Raw genomic sequence first — 18,744 nt, 5'->3', positions numbered from 1 at the left:
GGAGAGCCAGGCTGAGGGACGCCCCTCCCCCGGGACCGGGGCCCCCAGCGGAGGACTCCCGCCTCCCCTGTCATCCCAGGGTCCCTTCCTTAGTGGCTTATGTCCCTGGTCCGGGGCCATGGAGACATTGTGGCCACCACGGCGGCGCCTCTGTCCGAAGAAGGGGAGGTGACCTCCGGCCTCCAGGCTCTGGCCGTGGGAGACACCGCAGGCCCTTCGGCTGCGGCCGGTAGAGCCGAGGAAGAGGGGGAAGGAGGCCGGGAGGAGGCCGAGCGCGAGGGGTCTGGGGTCGAGGAGGTGCCGGGAGAAGCCCCCGGCGCCGAGGGGGAGGAGCGTGCCCAGGCTGACTCCGAGGACTGGTGCGTGCCCTGCAGCGATGAGGAGGTGGAGCTGCCCGCCGATGGGCAGTCCTGGAGGCCGCCCCCCTCCGAAATCCAGCGGCTCTATGAACTGCTGGCCGCCCAAGGCACCCTGGAGCTGCAGGCGGAGATCCTGCCCCGCCGGCCGCCCACTCCCGAGGCTCAGAGTGAAGAGGAGAGATCCGACGAGGAGCCCGAGGCCCAAGAGGAGAAAGAGGAAAAGTGAGGACCAGGAGGGAATAGCGAGGGGAGGTGGGACTCGGGAGCAGGCAAAACGGAGGGAGGGAAGAGAGCAGGAGAGAAAGCTGGCAGGCCGGGCGGAGCACCACCCTCACCCTTCACTCCTTGCCCACCTGTCCCAGGCCGCACATGCCCACAGAATTTGACTTCGATGATGAGCCGATGACACCAAAGGACTCCCTGATTGACCGGAGACGCACTCCAGGTACTGACTGACGGGAGGGAGCGTGGGTGGGGGGAGGTGAAGGGCTTCTGCTCCCACTTACCCAGAAAGTGACTCTCCAAGGGGCCGTTGTCTGGTGCCTGGGTTGTTCTACAACTTGCTGCTGCAGGGGAGCGCGTTCACACCGGGGCGCCATCCTTTCAGCTTAAACCAGTGGTTCTCAACCTTGGCTGCACATTAGAATCCCCTGGGAATCTTTTTAAAATCCTGATTTCTGGGCCTCATCCTCTGGAAATTCTGTTTCTTTGTTACCAATGTTGTGGCCCCACCCCATAACAAAGCGATTCCCAGGTGATTCTAATGTGCAGCCAAGATTGAGAACCACTGGCTTAAACCCATAACCCTATACAGTGAGGCCTTGACTTACGAGTTTAATTCATTCTGAGACCGAGCTCGTTAAGGAGCTCGTTAACTCAAATTACTCTATCAACTCAATGCAAAAAATCCGCGGAGAGACAGCTGGTATCGCAAAAAACTCGTTAGTCGGGACACTCGTAAGTCAAGGCCCACTGTATTCCTTTAAGAGAATTCCACAGGTAATTCTATCATGGCTCCCATTTCCTTTCTCTCCATTCTCCCCAGAAGTCCAGGTCTTCCTGGTCATTCATTATTATCTAGGTTCACACCCGTATACCCCTGTGTACGTCTCCTAACCTGACCCAGTTTTCACCCTTATGCCTTCCTAGAATTTACCTGTAGAGCCATTCCTGATTTCTCTTTCTCTTACTCCAACATTCAAGCCAGCAGCAGCAAGTCCAGTAGCTCTGCCTCCACATTTCCAAGTTCATCTGCAACTTTCAACACCATCCGCTCATCCCAGCCACCATCTCGTCTGAGTTGCAATAGCACCTTCCTGATCTCTCTGCCTCCAATCTCAGTGACTAGAATGATCCTTTTAGAACATAAATCATGTCACTTCTCTGTCTAAAATCCTCCAAAGGTTTCCATTGCTGGGGAGAGAGGGGAGAGCGTGTTGAGAGAGTATCCAACCCCCACCAAGGCTTCCAAAGGCATTTCCATTTAAAATAAGATCCAAACCCCTTATCATGGCCTCCACCTCATTTCTTTGGCCTCATCTTTCATGTCTCCCCAGCTCTCTACACTCTCTGGACAGACCTCCCTGTTTCTACCCTGGGGCCTTTGCACTGCTCTCCACTGCCCGAGGTGGTCTTCCCTGGTGATTCCCCAAGCGCATGGCCTCACCCCCTTCCACCTTCCCTTCTCCAGGAAGCTCAGCCCGGAGCCAGAAACGGGAAGCCCGCCTGGACAAAGTCCTCTCAGACATGAAGCGACACAAGAAGCTGGAGGAGCAGATCCTTCGTACTGGCAGGGACCTGTTCAGCCTGGACTCAGGGGACCCCAGCCCCACCAGCCCCCCACTGCGGTCCTCAGGGAGTAGTCTCTTCCCCCGGCAGCGGAAATACTGACTGTGCTGCCTTAGGCTGCAGTGTGTGTGCCTGCTGGGGCCTTGGCCTGCCTTCCTAACCCTGGATGCTGGGAAACGTGGAGAGAGGAGGGAAACTCCAAAGCCCCAACACAGCACCCTGCCAGTGAGGGGGCATGTGTGTGTTTATGTTTTCTGTTGAATCTGGAGACCTGGCCTGAAATTTCTGAATCTAAAATAAAAAATACAAAGTCATCCTCTCTTAGAAGAGGGGCTGCAGCTGGAGCCTAACAGTTGGGAAGGCATCATTGTCTTCACCCAGGTTGGGAAGTTAGCGGTGAACTCATCCACACCTGTCTTCAGTCCTCTGACCTTTCCCAGTCGCTTTCCAGTGAGGCCAGCTGGTTCTGCTGCGGAAATTAAATGAGCTGCAGTGCCTGCAGCTGCCGCCCAGAGGAGAAAAGGAGCTGCAGCTGCAAGGGCCCTTTAAATGCCTAAGCCCCACCCTGAGCCTGCCCTGCGCTGAGCTACCGGGAAGTGATCCCTGGGGCTGGGTTCCTGCTTTCCCCAGTCTGAGGAGTCATTGCAGTCAGCCACACTTCTGGATGTGAGTACTGAGTACTGGCCCCAACACCCCGAGCCAGTGTAGGGCCTTGTGTCCCTCGGGGCTCTTTCCAGCCTGTCCTGCCTTTTAGTGCCTTCTGTTGGGGCAGGTAAGACCCTCTGAAGCAGAGTAGGGAGAAGGTGGGTGGAGGCTTGGCCTTTAGAGATTTTGCTTTCCTTGTTGGAGTTTTTTTCTGTCTTTTGAAGTAAAAATAGATCAATTTGTCACCTTGCCAACACCCCTCACCTCCAAAATCTCGGGCCTCCCTAACTTCAAGCTCCCACATCAGCAGTAAGGCCAGAGGAAGCTTAAGGGGTCCATTCACACCCTCCTAGAATTAGATTGGGCCCTGCTGTATTCATGGGCCTCTCCGCCCCTGGGGGCCTGGGCTCTGGCCTGTCCCTAGAGTCCTTGGAATGTAATTTGTCCCCATTGAGATCCCTCAACTTTGCCAAATATTGAGGTTTTCATACCGTTCCGCTCAGGGCTATGCCAACTGTGGGCTTTGCAGATCACTTGAGACGCCATTAGCAGAGCAGTCTCGAGGCTTCATCCCAGAAGGAGTGGAGTTGGATGAGCAAGGCTTGCTCTCTGTGTGAGGGGAAGTGGAAAACGGGAAGCTCTGGGACCGTAGATCTCAGGAGTGAAGCATGGAGGGGCGGGGAATGGTAGTTGAGACGGATGTCCCCTGTGTTTTGCTACCTGCCTAGGTGGACCCCAGGCTTATGGGGGAAAGGTTGGCTGTCTCGAGGGATGCCAACTGACTCCCTGGGAACGCCTGCCTGTTTCTCCCCTTGGCACACGGCACGCAGCCTGCCCTGGAGTGGCGCTTCCTGGGCAGGGCACTCTCCAAAGCCATGAGCAGGCAGGGCAGCCACCTGGAATACCTCGCGCCTCCTTGTTGGGTGCTGCCCTCTCAGGTGGCAGAGAATGCTCACCTTTGAACTGCCATTGGCACTGTTCCCTGGAGAGCACCCAGCCCCACCCAAGTCCTTGTTCTAGGTCTTATTGACATTTGTGCCTGAGAAGCCAAGCTGCCTCCTGGTTGGGGGCTCTGCAGTCCAGGCACCTGGGGTGGAACTCTGGCTTCGGCCTTTGATCATTCTGTGATCCTCAGCAAGTTCCTTAGCTTCCAGGTTCTTGTGAGGAGTAAAGGAGTTAATTAAAGGTACTTAACGCCATGCCTGACACAGATTAAGTTCTTAATAATGAATGATGGGAGCTGTTATTCAGGGGAACTTGCCGATGGTACAAGTTCCAGAGTCTCCCGGAAACCTCTGCCCATTGGGTCTGGGGTGAGACCTGGGAGCACTAGCAGCTGAGTCCTCCGACGACAAGTTTAGAAAACATTGACCTGGACCAGGGGTTCTGAAGCCGGTTCCTGGGTCACTCCTAATCTAGGCGACCCTTACCTTCAATGATTGGCATTCACTGGGCAGCATGCGGGGGGGGGGGGGGGGGGGGGGGGGGGGGGGCGATGGAGGTAGGACAAGAGGCACCTGAGCTGCTCCTCCCACAAAGTGGCCTAGCTGGGCTGGAGCGCAGAAAGATTTTCCTACAAGAAAAGTCCCTAAAGTTCTGCTGCTAAATGGTTTACGTGAGACAAATCCTCCAGAATTTCCGCTGTAGTCCCCTAGAGTGGGAAGTAATCCCCTAAGCCAGGAAGCGGTCTGGGAGAGAGGTGCCTGAGTGTGACTGATTCTCCAACAAAGACTAGAACGTTGAAAATTGGTGAAGGGAACTGGGAAGATGAGCGCCTGTTTGGGCTGCATTTCACGTGCAATTTTCTTTTCTTTTTTTAAAATATATTTTATTGATTTTTTACAGAGAGGAAGGGAGAGAGATAGAGAGTTAGAAACATCAATCAGCTGCCTCCTGCACGCTCCCTACTGGAGATATGCCCGCAACCAAGGTACATGCCCTTGACCGGAATCAAACCTGGGACCCTTGAGTCCGCAGGCCGACGCTCTATCCACTGAGCCAAACCGGTTACGGCTAAGCTTGATAGAGGTGATGGTGGCAAGGCTGAATCACGACCTCACCTCCAACTGCAGGGCTCCTGGACCAAGAGCCCAGGACTTAGGATTGGGGGGCTTGTGTTGGCTAGGGGCTACTTGGCCTGGGGGTGAGGGTGCTGGGAGAGAATAAATGAACTCCTCTGCCCTTGAGCAGCAGTCTAATCTGAGCTCATCTTTGTTCTGCTCATACTTTAATGTGAGCCCAAATCATTGGGGTTAAGGTGCCAACTAATTCAGCAGCTCTTGGGTGGGGCCCAAGATTCTGCATTTGAAGCTTCCAGGTGAGGCTGCTGCTGCTCACTGCCCACCAGCGTGGCTGGTAACTTGGGCATCTGTTGTTTAAGATTCACTGTCAGCCACTCACAGTTGACCCTGAAGATCTCTGATATGTAGGGACTCCTCGCTCATTAATTACATTTTGCTGTAGCATAAGTTTACCTTTCAGCTGAGACACAGGTGAAAGCTGTCTCTTAACTAGAGGATGAACCCAGCTCCTCCCACAGGCTGTGTTGTCTCTGCTCATCCACCCGTTCCCCCGGCCTCTGTGTGAGGGGGGGAGGGTGTGGTGCAGCGGGAGCTGCTGGTCTCTGAGACGTTGGGTGAAAACTGACTGGTTCTTATAGGAGCCTCATGACACGTGGGGACATGTGATCGGGCAAACCCGGACATGTGCCCAGAGAGCAGACGAGGGCAGATCTCAGAAGCAGGCACTAAAGGGAGGTCTGGATGGATTTGGGGAGTTGGGGCCAAACCAAAGTCAGGGCAGGGCCTTTCAAAGGTCAACAGACTAGCCATTGTCATATATATATATATATATTTCAGAGAGGAGGGGAGACGGAGAGAGAGAGAAACATCAATGATGAGAGAGAATCATTGATCAGCTGCCTCCTGCACACCCCACACTGGGGATCGAACCCACAACCGGGGCCCTGACTGGGAACCGAACCATGACTTGGTTCATAGGTCAATGCTCAACTGAGCCACGCCAACCGGCCCATTGTCTTTTGAGGGCCCTGATCTACTGGAAGTAAAATGCTCTGACTGTACATGTCATCTGGTAAACCACAAAGTCTAAATCTGAGGCTTGTCACAAACATCCTGCCTGAGTCGACCGGTTTCCCCGATCCCCTGAGAGGCCCTCTGTTGAAGCTCACTCCTGTGGATGGCGAGTGAAAAGGCAAAGCCTGTTCTGGGTGAACTTGGCAGGGAGGTTAAGAAAAGTCCTGGTACTGAAACGGGGGTAGTTGGCCAGGGCTTGGCTTCAGAGCAAGGCAGGAGCCCAGTTTGATCAGTTGGAAGGATGACTCTCAGCTGAGTCACTGAGCCGGGCCAGGCTCTCAGCCCCACTGACTGCGCCCAGCTGGGGTGACAGATGGTGGAGAGGCCTCAGCCATAGCGGGTGGGGATTGGGATCATCAACAACGAGCCGTTGGAGACTATTTCCAGAGCCTGCTTCCCAGCCTTGCATAACCTAGAGTTCAAATCTTCCCTGCGGGGCCTCCTGCAGCCTGTCCACACCTCCGCCTGCAGCCCTAGCTCTTCCTCTCCCCCATCTGCCTTCCCGGCCAGGCTGCCGCCTGCAGAGAGCCCAGCACAGGAGCAGCTAGAAAAGGCCTCACTGGGCTGCCAGACGCCCCTTTCTTTGCAGTTCTGGCCCCACAGCAGGCATGACACAGACCCGCCACATTCCTGACCAGAAACGGGGAGGGGCCAGGTGAGATGGTGAGTGTCTGGTGTTCGGTCACATGCTCTAATGCATGGGAAAGGGGCCTCAGGCCGTCCCTGCCTCATAGACACGGTGCTTCTGAAGGGCCGGGCTCTGTTCCAAGTGCTTTATGATGAACTCAGCCCTCCTAGCTGGGTAAATGCCCTATCCATTCCCACTTTATTGGCCAGGGAACAGGAATAGGGAAGGCAAGGGACTTGTCCCAGGTCACTGATCAGTAAAGGGGAGGACGAAGATCCAGGCAGTTCCAGCCCCCGGGCACATGTGAAGCCCCACGTCAGGGAGCAATTTCAGGGACTGGAGCACAGCCGAGCAGGATGGGGCAATAGAAAGGAAAGAGTGAGGAGGGGAACAGAACCCCCCAAACAGAACGCCAGCCCTAGTATTTTCAAACACTACCCGACATCAACAGAAGAGGGAGCTCTGGCTTTAGGAAAGCCACTCCTACAGGTTAAGGGGAATTCATATAAAAAGGAGCGACAGAAAAGTATCAAGGTCAAATCCCATACAAAGTTGCAAGATAAAAGAATGAGTAGAATAACATCCTTCTGATGTGAAAAGTGTGCCAGGAAAACAGATCAAAACTGTAACCCCTTTAAAAACGAAGTAAGGTGTTAGGAAACAATACAAGGCATGCAGGCAGCAGATCGGGATTGTCAGGAAGCCCAGGCAGTCTGTCTGAGTCTGCAGCGTTAACCACACTGCACCATAAGGGAGCCACTCCTTCGAGATTCTCATCGCAAAAGCACCACTAACGTGCTGTGTGGCTCAGAGGACTCGTCCCTATCTGGGACTCGGCTACCTAGAGCTACACTCTAATATGGGATCAACCAGCCACACTTGGCTATTGTTTTTTCAATTACAGTTTATGTTCAATATTATTTAGTATTAGTTTCAGATGTATGTACTTGGCTATCCCCTCCCCACTCCACCCCCCGAAAAAAACAACCCAGCCCACAATATTTTGCATCGTATTTGGTACCTTCTCACTTGGGTATGTTAATTAAAGTCTAAAACTTACAGCCCGACTCGTGTGGCTCAGTAGTTGAGCATTGACCTATGAACCAGGAGGTCACGGTTCCATTCCTGGCCAGGGCACATGCCCGGGTTGCGGGCTCAATCCCCAGTGTGGGGTGTGCAGGAGGCAGCCAATCAATGATTCTCTCATCATTGATGTTTCTATCTCTCTCTCCCTCTCCCTTCCTCTCTGAAAGCAATAGATATATATGTAAAAACTTCCTCAGTTACACTAGCCATATTTCAAATGTGGTTGGCCCAAAGACAGCACAGATGTAGAATATCTCCACCATTGTAGGAAGTCCTATTGGATGCTGCTGAGTTACAGTATTTTGAACAGGAGCCAGGCAGGTGGCGTGAGGGTCCGGGTGGAAGGCAGCAGGGAGTGGCGGGGCCTGTGGTAAGCAGGAAAACCTGTGTCCCACCTAAAGGCACAGCTGCTCCTTGGCTCTAACCAGTTCTGTCTGCGGGAACGTATCTCCTAGCTCTTCAAGAAAAGCAGGAATTGGGGGTTTGTGAGAACTCTCAATTTCTAAACCCCAAAATTGACATTTTACAGATTATATAGGTCAAGTAAAACTCTTGGGTCCCCTCGCCTTGACTCTACAGGGTGGTGGCTCCTGCCTCTTATTCCTGTGCCCACTCTCCCTCCTAGCTTCCCATTTCTCGCTCAGCTTGGGAGCTGGATGAATGGTGGAGCAGGTGGCTTTTAAAATGTCTGACCAAAGTCTCAGGAGACAAGGCTTTGAGTTGTTTAGTAAACTTGGTTTCCTTTGTGTGACCCAAAGGTACATGTTGTCCAAAGTCCAAGGCGTGCTGGAGGCAGTGAGAGGGTTCAGGTAGGAGGTGTGACTTCCTGAACGGGCCAATCACTGGGCGGAGCCGCCCAGGATTCAGGGAGTTGCGGGTGGCAACAGACCAGAGAGAAAGGGGAGGAAAGAACTGGAATAATTTGTGCTGCTCCTGACCCAGCTGATTCTACAGGAGTATCAGGATCTCAGGACTGCTCCAAGCACAGGTGGGGCTGGAGGAGCAAAGATTATGCAAATATTCCTGGGCTACGGGCTGTCAGTTGAATACTGCTGGGGTCCTCAGGATCCCCTGAAATAAAGGCTGAAATAAAGGCCGCTGGAGGAGCCACCGATCTTCACCCCCACCGTGCTGGGGAAGCCACAGCACCCCCAGAGACTGACCTGCACTCCCAGCTCCTCCACCGTGGGGGCTGGAGATTGGGAAAGTGCAGGCAGCTCAGGCCGTAAAGCGGATGGGAAGGAGGGAAAGGGTTGGCCCAGAGCCCTGGGCGTCTGTGGGTAACTGTTGGGCAGTTCTTGGCAGGGGTGAAATCTGGGCGAGCTGTGCTGCCAGGGTGGGAAGAACAAGGAAGAGTTGGGCGCGGGCACAGCGAAGGGTAGAATAGTCTGAGCTGGAGGAGGAAGGTCCTTCCCCATTTCCAGCCAGTCTTCAGGCTCATGCCTGCCTCCTCCTAGGCCCCCTGTCTTCATCCTGTATCTTCCCCCCACCCACCTGTCACTCTATATGCTGCCCCAGGCACAGGCGTAACCATGGCAACTGAAGAGTCCATCATCCGCATCCCCCCTTACCACTACATCCATGTGCTGGACCAGAACAGCAATGTGTCCCGTGTGGAGGTTGGGCCAAAGACTTACATCCGGCAGGACAATGAGAGGTTGGTGTCAGGGCTGGGCTGTGGGGGAACCTGGGCTGGGGCGGGTCTGTTCGTCTAGCTGGCGTGATCATCCGTCTCTTCTGAGGACTGGCCCTCACTTGGGTCACAGGGAGCTTTCTCTCTCCTTCTCCACCTCCTTTGGGAGTGGAAGTCTCCTGGGTCCTCACACCACTTCTCCCTTCCAACAGGGTCCTGTTTGCCCCCATGTGCATGGTGACCGTCCCCCCACGCCACTACTGCACAGTGGCCAACCCGGTGTCCCGGGATGCCCAGGGCTCGGTGCTGTTCGATGTCACGGGGCAAGTACGGCTCCGCCACGCTGACCTGGAGATCCGGCTGGCCCAGGACCCCTTCCCCCTGTACCCAGGGGAGGTTCTGGAAAAGGTATCTGCCTTGCCTCCCCCAGACCCTCTCTACCTGTCCTGCTACCACACTGCCTTCAGGAGGGAAAACAAGTGGGCACCGTGGGAGGGCATGGCGGCCACCGCTCCTGGTTCTCAATGGGGGTAGAATCGATTCATTGCCCCTCCACCGGCCTTCCCCAAACGCCCCTTCCTCCTCACCTGCCCACAACAGACCTGCCCTTTTGAGAGCTGTCAGCCCATCTCACCAGCTAACCAACCAGGCTCCAGAGCCTGCTGGGAACTCCCGGCCAATCTGGCACTGAATGGCTTGTGCCAAGAGTAAGCATTTTATTCATTCAAACAGTGCCAGACGCAGGTGGGCAGTGATAGCAATGGTGGGTAAGATGGGGCCCAGGTTCAGACGCCTGGTTTTCCCACGGGAGGGCGCTGGAGGCTGCCCCGGCAGCCAGGCCCTCCTTGTCGCACAGGCCCTGAGCCTGTGGGCGTCCCACCTTCACTTCCATCACCGTCCTGCCTTCACCTCCTTGCCCGTTTACACCGTTTCACTTGGGGTTCCTCTGCTTAAGCAGCGCCTCCTGATCCTGGAAGCCTAGAAGTGTGACCCAGGGAACCCCAAGACATCCCTGTCCACTGAGATGTAAATGCTTTGCAGAGTGTGTGTGTAGAGCTGGAAAGTGACGAGGAACAATTAGAATGTTAACCCTTGAGGACTCTGAGTGAAGAGTTAGGGGATTCTTTGCCTCAGAATCAGCTTTATTTAAGTCTGAAACTGTCAGAAGTTGAAAATTTTTAAAAGCTCCCTGGGGTGGACAGAAAGCTTCCCTCATCCCTGCCTCTTTCACCTCTGCTTTCCAGCCACAGCAGCTCATGCTCTCAAACCCACGTGCTCCAATCCAGGGGAGCCGGGCCCTCCCTCGGCCCAGGGCCCCTGCGATGCTTCTTCCCACTTTTGCGTCAGGACTGGCCTCTGCCTGAACCACATCCTCCGCCCCCCCCCTGCCCCGTTTGCACCGAGGGTGGCCCCTGGCTTGGGCCTCCCTTCCCCCACCCTCCTGTCCTCGGAGCCTGTCCGCCACTTGGCTCTCCTGACCTCAGCTCTGACGCTGCCTCTTCTGTCGGGCTTCAGCCCCGCCAGGGCCATGTCCAGTGCGGGCTTGGTTATTCTCCAGCCTGCCCCTCCCCCCGAAATTAAACTAAACCCCAGCCTCCTTCCTACCACCAGCCTCCTTTCCTGCCCTCCTCTGTTGCCACGTCCCCTCAAGGCTTTTGATCCCATCTTCTGTCCCAGATGCTCTTCCCGGCTTGCTTTCCTACCCCAACAGAACCTCCTCCTTTTAACACTACGCGCTGGGCCTGCGGCAAAGCCGGGTCCTGGATCAGGGTTACCACCTGCCCTTCTGTACTCACACCCCGGACGGGTTTGCCAGCCTGTGGACAGCTCTGCCGCCACAGCAGTATCATAAGCAGGCAACAGGTCCAGCGGTTCCTTCCAGCCCAAGCCCTGCTCATCACGTCTCTCCTTCCCAACCAGCTTTCTCTCCGTTTTCCCTCTGCACGCTGTAAATATTTATCCTTCTCCACTCTTCCTAGTTCCCGTCCTCACATTGAACAACTTGCTCCCCTACTTAGTTAGAAATTGAGGCCATAGGTAGGATTCAGATCTCTGTCCCCTTCCCTTTATGCCTACCCCTATCTGCTTTTACTTTAATATACTTTTATTGATTTCAGAGAGGAAGAGAGAGAGAGAAACATCAATGATGAGAGAGAATCGTTGATTGACTGCCTCCTGCATGCCCCCTACTGGGGATTGAGTCTGCAACCCGGGCATGTGCCCTTGACTGGAATCGAACCCGGAACCCTTCAGTCCTCAGGCTGACGCTCTATCCACTGAGCCAAACCAGCTAGGGCTATTTTTGTTTTTGTTAATCCTCACCTGAGGATATTCTCTTTATTGATTTTTTTTTTTTTTTAGAGGAAGGGAGGGGAGGAGGGTGGGAGAAGAGATATTGCCATCATCCAGGCCAGAGATGTTGGCAGCTTAGGTGAGGGTGATGGCAGGGATAGAGGAAGTTAGACGGGATTTGCTATGGGACAGAGAGGAAGTGGTGAAAGACTAGATGTGGGGCCCTAGCCGGTTTGGCTCAATGGGTAGAGTGTCAGCCTGCCAACTGAAGGGTCCCAGGTCAAGAGCACATGCCCGGGTTGTGGGTTCGATCCCCAGTAGGGGGCGTGTGGGAGGCAGCCGACCAATGATTCTCTCTCATCGATGATCTTTCTATCTTTTCCTTCCTCTTTGAAAATCAATTTTTAAAGTTTTTTTAAAAAGAGATGTGGGAGGTGGAAAACACACTGACTATGGGTTCTTCCCACAATGCCCACCTTCTCCTGCTCCCACCCCTTTACCAAGGGCCAGCTCTTCCTCTGGGCCCCAGTTCACATGCCACAACTTCTCCTTCATCCGAACTTCTGAACCTCTCTCCCTTGACACTGTCCTCAGTCTGCTTGAGAGAACGGTCTGTGTCTGTGTCTCATCACCTGCTGGAACCTAAAGCCCATGATGACGGGGTATGACCTGCCCCCACCACAGCCAGCTGCGCGCCATGCACGTGAGGTGTGTAGGGGAGCGCTCGGCAGCGCAGTAAGCCTCCAGCTGGGCCTCCCCCCACCCCCCAGTGTGTGGCCGGTGGGCACCGCAGAGGTACTTGACCTTCTGTGCCCTCAGCTGGAGTCAGGAGCAGCAGGTGGACTTCACCAAAGAGGTTCAAGTCCTGATTCTGTTCCTTACTCGTCCTGTGACCTCAGTCATGTTCCTTGGCCTCTCTCAGCCTCTCTTTCCTTACCTGCCTGCCTCCCTCAGATCAAAGATCAAGTGAAGTCCTGCTCATAGAAACACTTCTGCAAACTTCTTTTTTTTTTTTAATGTATATATTTTATTGATTTTTTACAGAGAGGAAGGGAGAGAGATAGTCAGAAACATCGATGAGAGAGAAACATCGATCAGCTGCCTCCTGCACTCCACCCCCAGCTGGTGTGCCCGCAACCAAGGTACATGCCCTTGACCGGAACCGAACCTGGGACCCTTCAGTCCGCAGGCTGACGCTCTATCCACGGAGCCAACCCGGTCAGGGCACTTCTGCAAACTTCTAAAGCGGTGTGGCTGCTTGTTGGCAGGTCCCCCTTCCTGACGGAAGAAGATGTGACCACTGGCGCACAGTGGCTCTCTGGCGACCATGAGGCAACCTTGAAAGCAAAGCCACGTGCTTTAAATGTGCCTGTTTAGCAGTCTATACCTTCCCACCGCCTTGTACTTCCCAGAGGGCCCCAGTGCACACTGGGCCATGAGCTATGACTTTATTCAGCTTTCCAGACATTTCCCCACGTCTCCCCTCCAGCCTCGACCCAGTTTCCTGCCTACATTTCTAGTTCAAAACGACGACTAAGCTCTCGCTCCAGAGGAATGCGTGTCCTCGGCTCATCAGCAGTGACAGCCTCTCACTCTGTCAGCTCTCAGTCCTTCAGACACGGTGGCTTGGGGACTCCCCCCATCTTGAACGTTTCATTCCGGGTCTTATTTCGGGCTTGTGTAAAGATTGATGCTGTGGATTCTGACCTCCAAGGCATCACGTTTGACTCCTGGGGTCACAGCACTGAATGCCCCATGACCCCCTTCTTCCCTATTAGGACATCACCCCGCTGCAGGTGGTTCTGCCCAACACGGCGCTCCATCTCAAGGCGTTGCTGGATTTTGAGGATGAGAATGGAGACAAGGTAGTCGCAGGAGACGAGTGGCTATTTGAAGGACCTGGTGAGTTCTTCCCATTGGGCCGGAGTGAGGTCCGAGGCTTCCTGCTCCCATCACAGCCCTGATACCTTCTGACCTCCACCTCTGCCTCCTCTCCCCTTCAAGGCACATACATCCCCCAGAAGGAGGTGGAGGTCGTAGAGATCATTCAGGCCACGATCATCAGGCAGAACCAGGCTCTGCGGCTGAGGGCCCGCAAAGAGTGCCGGGACCGGGACGGCAAGGAGAGGGTGACCGGTGAGGCTGTGAAGGAGCACTGAGGGGGTGGGCAGGCCACGGCTCGGACTCTCTCAACTGCAGGGGAAGTGGGGGGAGGTGGGGAAAGCCACTCACAAGTGGCTACAGCCGTCGAGGGCTGCCCACAGCTGCTTCCCCACCCGCCTTCATGCAGGCGACGTCCAGCCCTGACCCTGTGATCACCATCATGCTGACAGGCCTTTCCCTCCCCTCACCCTTTGTCATGAGCTGGGGGCAGTTTCTAGGTCAGCAACGTGGGCGATCACATGTAATTGGCACTTGTATTTGACAGATGTGATGGATGTACAATGTCTTAAATGCAGTGCTAACTCTGCCAGGTGTGACTCAAAATGCTTTGCAAATAGTAACTTATTTGGTCCCCAAACAACCTTGAGTCACTACTATTCTCATTTTCCATATAACAAAACTAAGACACAAAAATTAAGTTACTTTCCTGGGTTTATGGCCAGGGGCAGCTGGGAGCGAGCTTGGGTGACCTTTGACCCTTACTGCTCCACCAGGAGAGGAATGGCTGGTCCGCTCCGTGGGTGCGTACCTCCCCGCAGTGTTCGAGGAGGTCCTGGACTTGGTGGACGCCGTGATCCTCACAGAAAAGGTCTGTGCTCTGGTGGATGCGGGTTAGGGGACCTCCGGGCAGGGAACGTTCAGGGTGGCAGAGATGGTGTCAGGTAACATGAGTGTAGAAGAGAAGCAATATTGCTAGGGCCACTGGAAGAAAAACTTCAGAGGCCAGGTAACCCGAGGAGTATCCTGGGTCATCTGAAAGGGCTAAGAAGTCCTCCCGGGTGGTAGGAACTGGCACTGAGACCCGGGAGCGTTTGGTGGCCAACGGGGCTCCCAGGCCCCCTGAGGAAGTCGGAGGGGGGTTCACTCAAACACCCAACGTCTTGCTCTGCAGACGGCGCTGCACCTCCGGGCTCTGCAGAACTTCCGAGACTCGAGGGGAGTGGCCCGCCGCACGGGGGAGGAGTGGCTGGTGATGGTGCAGGACACGGAGGCCCATGTGCCCGATGTCTACGAGGAGGTGCTGGGGGTTGTGCCTATCACCACCTTGGGCCCCCGCAACTACTGTGTGATTCTCGACCCCGTTGGACAGGATGGCAAGAACCAGCTGGGGCAAAAGCTTGTGGTCAAGGTAGGTGCCTCCACATCCCCCGGGGAGTGAATGTCCTTCAATGGCAGGAGGGGCTCAGACCTCTCTCCCTTCTCTCCCGAACCAGCTCCATATTCTGGAAATGCCCACTTGTCGTGGCTCCCTCTGTGCCTTGGTGCACTAGGTTCTAGCTCCGAGACACGCACCCATTGGTCTCCCGGGCAGCCCCTGACCTCAAGTCACACTGCCTCCCTGGGAGCACTGCCCCGGCCCTGCCCCACGCTGCAGACAGACCAGGAAACTCTATTTCATGTTCCTGGAAACGTCATTCTGTGTCAAACAAACAAACAAACAACTCTTGGTTTACCCTCCTCCCCAACCCTTATCTCATCCCCTCTCTGAGCTATACAAGGGATTAACAGGGGTCGGCAAACGTTTTCTGCAAAGGCCAAATTGTTGATGTTTTGGGCTTTGCGATCGATCAGTATGGCTTCTGTTGCAACTATCTGCTCAGCTATTCTGTGAAAGCAGCACAGAGCACTTGTCAATGGACGAGTGCCGCTGTGTGCCTGTAACGTTTTATTTGCAAAAACAGGCAGAAAAAAGTAGAAACTACCTAATGTCTATTAGTTGATGAATCAATAAAAAATTGTGGTATATCCATACAATGGAATATCATCTATCTATAGTAATAAAAGCGTAATATGCTAATTAGACCAGACATCCTTCCAGACGAAGCCGGGGCTGTGAGGGAAGCCCGGGTCCCAGGTGATGGAGAGAAGCTGGTGCCGGCAGCCAGGGGAAGGAAGGCCTACTCTTGCACAAATTTTGTGCATTGGGCCTCTAGTATCTATAATAATAAAAGCATAATGTGCTAATTAGACCGAACAGCCAAACGACCTTCTGGACGTCCTTCTGGATGAAGCTGCGGCGGGGGCTGAGGCAGAGGCAGGTAGGGGTGATCAGGCAGGCAGGCAAGCAGTTAGGGGCAATCAGGCAGGTAGGTGAGCGGTTAGGGGCAATCAGGCAGGCAGGCAGAGTGGTTAGGGGCGATCAGGCAGGCAGGCGAGTGGTTAGGAGCCAGTGGTCCCAGAGTGCGAGAGGGATGTCTGACTGCTGGGCCTAAACTGGCAGTTGGACATCCCCTGAAGGGTCCCAGATTGCAAGAGGGTGCAGGCCAGGCTGAGGGGAATCCACACCACCCCCTCCCGTGCGCGAATTTCGTGCATCTGGCCTCTAGTATATATATATGCCTAAGTGACTATTTGACCCGTAGCTATAATGTGCACTGACCACCAGGGGGCAGACGCTTAACATACAGGCATGGAAATTTGGAAGAGACTGATGAATCTGAGGGGAAGGGTCAGGGGGAAGGGTGGGAAAGTTCTTGCAATCCAGGACCCCTTGGGGGATGTCGGACTGCTGGTTTCAGTCTGATCCCCCCAGGCCAGGCCGAGGGACCCCCCCCCCCCCCGTGCACAAATCCGTGCACCAGACCTCTAGTTCAGCTATAAAAGGAAATGAACATGAACTAAAGTTCATGTACTGATGATCAGCATGCCACAACATGGATAAACTTAAAACATCATGCCAAGCAAAAGAAGCCAGGCATAAAAGACCACATATTGTATGACTTCATTTTTATGAAATGTCCAGAATAGGTAAATCCATAGAGACAGAAAATGGGTTGGTGGGGTGGATGGGGCAGTAACTGATCTAGGTACAGCGTTTCTTTTCAGGGTGATGAAAATGTTCTGGAAGTAGATTGTGGTGATGGTCGGACAACTCTGTGGATATACTAAAACAACAGAATTACATACTTGAAGTGGGTAAATTTTACAGCATGTAGATTATATATACAGAGGTGGGCAAAATAGGTTAATAATAATACAATAATTAATAAATATAAGAATAAACTTTCGTGTACTCACAACTGTAAGCCTACTTTTGCCCACCCCTGTATATTTCTTAAAAAGGCCGCAGGCCAGATTTGGCCCAAAGACCAGAGTTTGCCAATACCCAGACTACACCAAGAAAACAAAACATAGGAGAAATGAGGAGTAACAGTATGTTAATTCTTACCTGTTGAGCTTGAGAGGATTCAGGTCCTGACAATTCACAGAATCTTAAGGGCAGGTTCTACTAGCTGGGATCTGCAGGCATTGCAGAGCCTCAGGGTCCAGCTAACACTTCACGGTATAACGGGGGGTGGGAAAAGTGCTCTGGGGGCTCCTGTCCTCAACAAGAGCCCAGGGGCTGGCAGAGGTGGTGCCATCAGAGGCTCCCGCCAGCCTGGGTGTGCCTGCTCCTGACCCCGTGTCTCCCCACCAGGGAGAGAAGTCCTTTTTCCTCCAGCCGGGGGAGAGGCTGGAGCGAGGGATCCAGGACGTGTACGTGCTGTCGGAGCAGCAGGGGCTGCTGCTGAGGGCCCTGCAGCCCCTGGAGGAGGGGGAAGGTGAGGAGAAGGTCTTGCACAAGGCTGGCGACCACTGGCTCATCCGTGGCCCCCTGGAGTACGTGCCATCTGCCATGGTGGAGGTGGTGGAGGAGCGTCAGGCCATCCCCCTGGACCAGAACGAGGGCATCTACGTGCAGGACATCAAGACGGGAAGGGTAACTCCGAGGGCCGGACCTGTCACTGCGTTGGCGAGGGGGGAGGCCGATGGGCGAGGTGCGTGGTGCAGGCCGGAGGGGACGTCAGTAGCACTGATAGCAGCTGAGCCACCGGCTGGCAGGTATGAGGGCGTTCTGTGGAGTATGTGCCCTTGCCTTCCCTTTGTCTTAAACATCGAACTTCACATTTTAGACACGCCCCCACGGGGAAGGTGAGCCAGGGTTCAGGATGGGGACTCTGTTCCCACTGCAGATCTGGCCCCTGGCGTCAAGGCCTGACTGGGGTGGGCAGAGGAACAGTAAGAACCGACCTCCTCCCCCAGCCCCTTATCCTGATAGAGTCCTTCCTCTTTGACCCTCACCTGAAACCTTGACCTTGGTTTGACCTAGGACCACATCTCTGGCCTCTCTCTCTAAGAGTCCAACCTACAGGTAGAGCTCAGAATCCAGGTAGTGTTAGTGTATGCCACCTGGTCCCTAGGATGACATCAGTCCTTAGGACACCGGCCAAGCTGCCCAGGAAGGAAAATTCCAGAAGAAATAATATCAGGCACTTACTATGTGCCAAGTCCTCAGCACTAGACATGTGAGATGTCATTCACTCAACCCTGTGAGGTAGCCGCCGAGGGGTCCACTTAGCGGGTGAGGAACTGAGGCCAGGAGGTGACAGAGTGACAGAGCCCGCGGATGGCGGGTGTGAACGCAGCCTCATCCCAGAGACTGTTTAATGGCCCGGCCACTGCCCTGGCCAGCTCTGCTCACGCTGCTGGGTGGGCCTCTCCCCTGCGCCTTCCCTGCAACCCCCTCCTCCTTGTCCCCTGGAGGTGCGCGCGGTGATTGGAAGCACCTACATGCTGACGGAGGACGAGGTCCTGTGGGAGAAGGAGCTGCCTCCGGGGGTGGAGGAGCTGCTGAACAAGGGGCAGGACCCTCTGGCCGACAGAGGGAAGGAGGTGACCAAGACGCTGCCCTCCGCTCCCCGGAACAAGACCCGCGTGGTCAGCTACCGCGTCCCTCACAACGCGGCGGTGCAGGTGTACGACTACAGAGAGAAGAGAGCGCGGTGAGGGCCGGGCCTGCGGGTGGCTGGCGGTGGGTGGCAGGCGGGCAATGAGGCTCTGTGTGTGTCTCACTCCCGCCTCCCTCTGCAGCGTGGTATTTGGGCCGGAGCTGGTGTCGCTGGGTCCTGAGGAGCAGTTCACAGTGTTGTCCCTCTCGGCCGGGCGGCCCAAGCGTCCCCACGCCCGCCGAGCGCTCTGCCTGCTGCTTGGGCCTGACTTCTTCACGGATGTCATCACCATCGAAACCGCAGACCATGCCCGGCTGCAGCTGCAGCTCGCGTACAACTGGTAAGG

General features: G+C 54.8%; 2 protein-coding genes across 4 annotated transcripts in view; both read left to right on the top strand.

Moving 5' to 3' along the window:
* Positions 1–6: 6 nt before the first annotated feature.
* On the top strand, positions 7–2,497 carry PAGR1 (PAXIP1 associated glutamate-rich protein 1). Its single transcript, XM_005882017.2, has 3 exons — positions 7–581; positions 722–804; positions 2,050–2,497. Exons 1-3 carry the CDS (start codon positions 100–102, stop codon positions 2,247–2,249), a joined length of 765 nt encoding a protein of 254 aa, XP_005882079.1. The 5' UTR covers positions 7–99; the 3' UTR covers positions 2,250–2,497.
* Positions 2,498–2,601: 104 nt separating this feature from the next.
* Positions 2,602–18,744, top strand: part of MVP (major vault protein) — a 23,525-nt gene continuing 7,382 nt past the window's right edge. The window contains exons 1-10 of one of the 3 annotated variants that reach the window (XM_005882018.2): positions 2,602–2,813; positions 9,120–9,258; positions 9,447–9,642; positions 13,305–13,428; positions 13,531–13,662; positions 14,184–14,278; positions 14,582–14,818; positions 17,108–17,389; positions 18,214–18,452; positions 18,541–18,738. In XM_005882018.2, the coding sequence (XP_005882080.1) occupies positions 9,134–9,258; positions 9,447–9,642; positions 13,305–13,428; positions 13,531–13,662; positions 14,184–14,278; positions 14,582–14,818; positions 17,108–17,389; positions 18,214–18,452; positions 18,541–18,738 (1,628 nt within the window). In that variant the 5' untranslated portion in view covers positions 2,602–2,813; positions 9,120–9,133. Of the gene's footprint in view, positions 2,920–8,324; positions 8,590–9,119; positions 9,259–9,446; positions 9,643–13,304; positions 13,429–13,530; positions 13,663–14,183; positions 14,279–14,581; positions 14,819–17,107; positions 17,390–18,213; positions 18,453–18,540; positions 18,739–18,744 lie in introns of those variants that run through there. The other 2 variants (XM_005882019.2, XM_005882020.2) reach the window with 2 other exon arrangements.

Source organism: Myotis brandtii, unplaced genomic scaffold, assembly GCF_000412655.1.
Source record: "Myotis brandtii unplaced genomic scaffold, ASM41265v1 scaffold698, whole genome shotgun sequence".
NCBI classification, from domain to species: domain Eukaryota; kingdom Metazoa; phylum Chordata; class Mammalia; order Chiroptera; family Vespertilionidae; genus Myotis; species Myotis brandtii.
This window is presented reverse-complemented; position numbering and strand designations above follow the sequence as displayed.

Bases quoted from the DNA above. Each gene is read 5' to 3' on its own strand.
- PAGR1 (XM_005882017.2), top strand. From the start codon at position 100: ATGTCCCTGGTCCGGGGCCATGGAGACATTGTGGCCACCACGGCGGCG. The intron at 582-721 runs GTGAGGACCAGG...CACCTGTCCCAG, and splicing joins CAAGAGGAGAAAGAGGAAAA to GCCGCACATGCCCACAGAAT. The intron at 805-2,049 runs GTACTGACTGAC...TCCCTTCTCCAG, and splicing joins TGACCGGAGACGCACTCCAG to GAAGCTCAGCCCGGAGCCAG.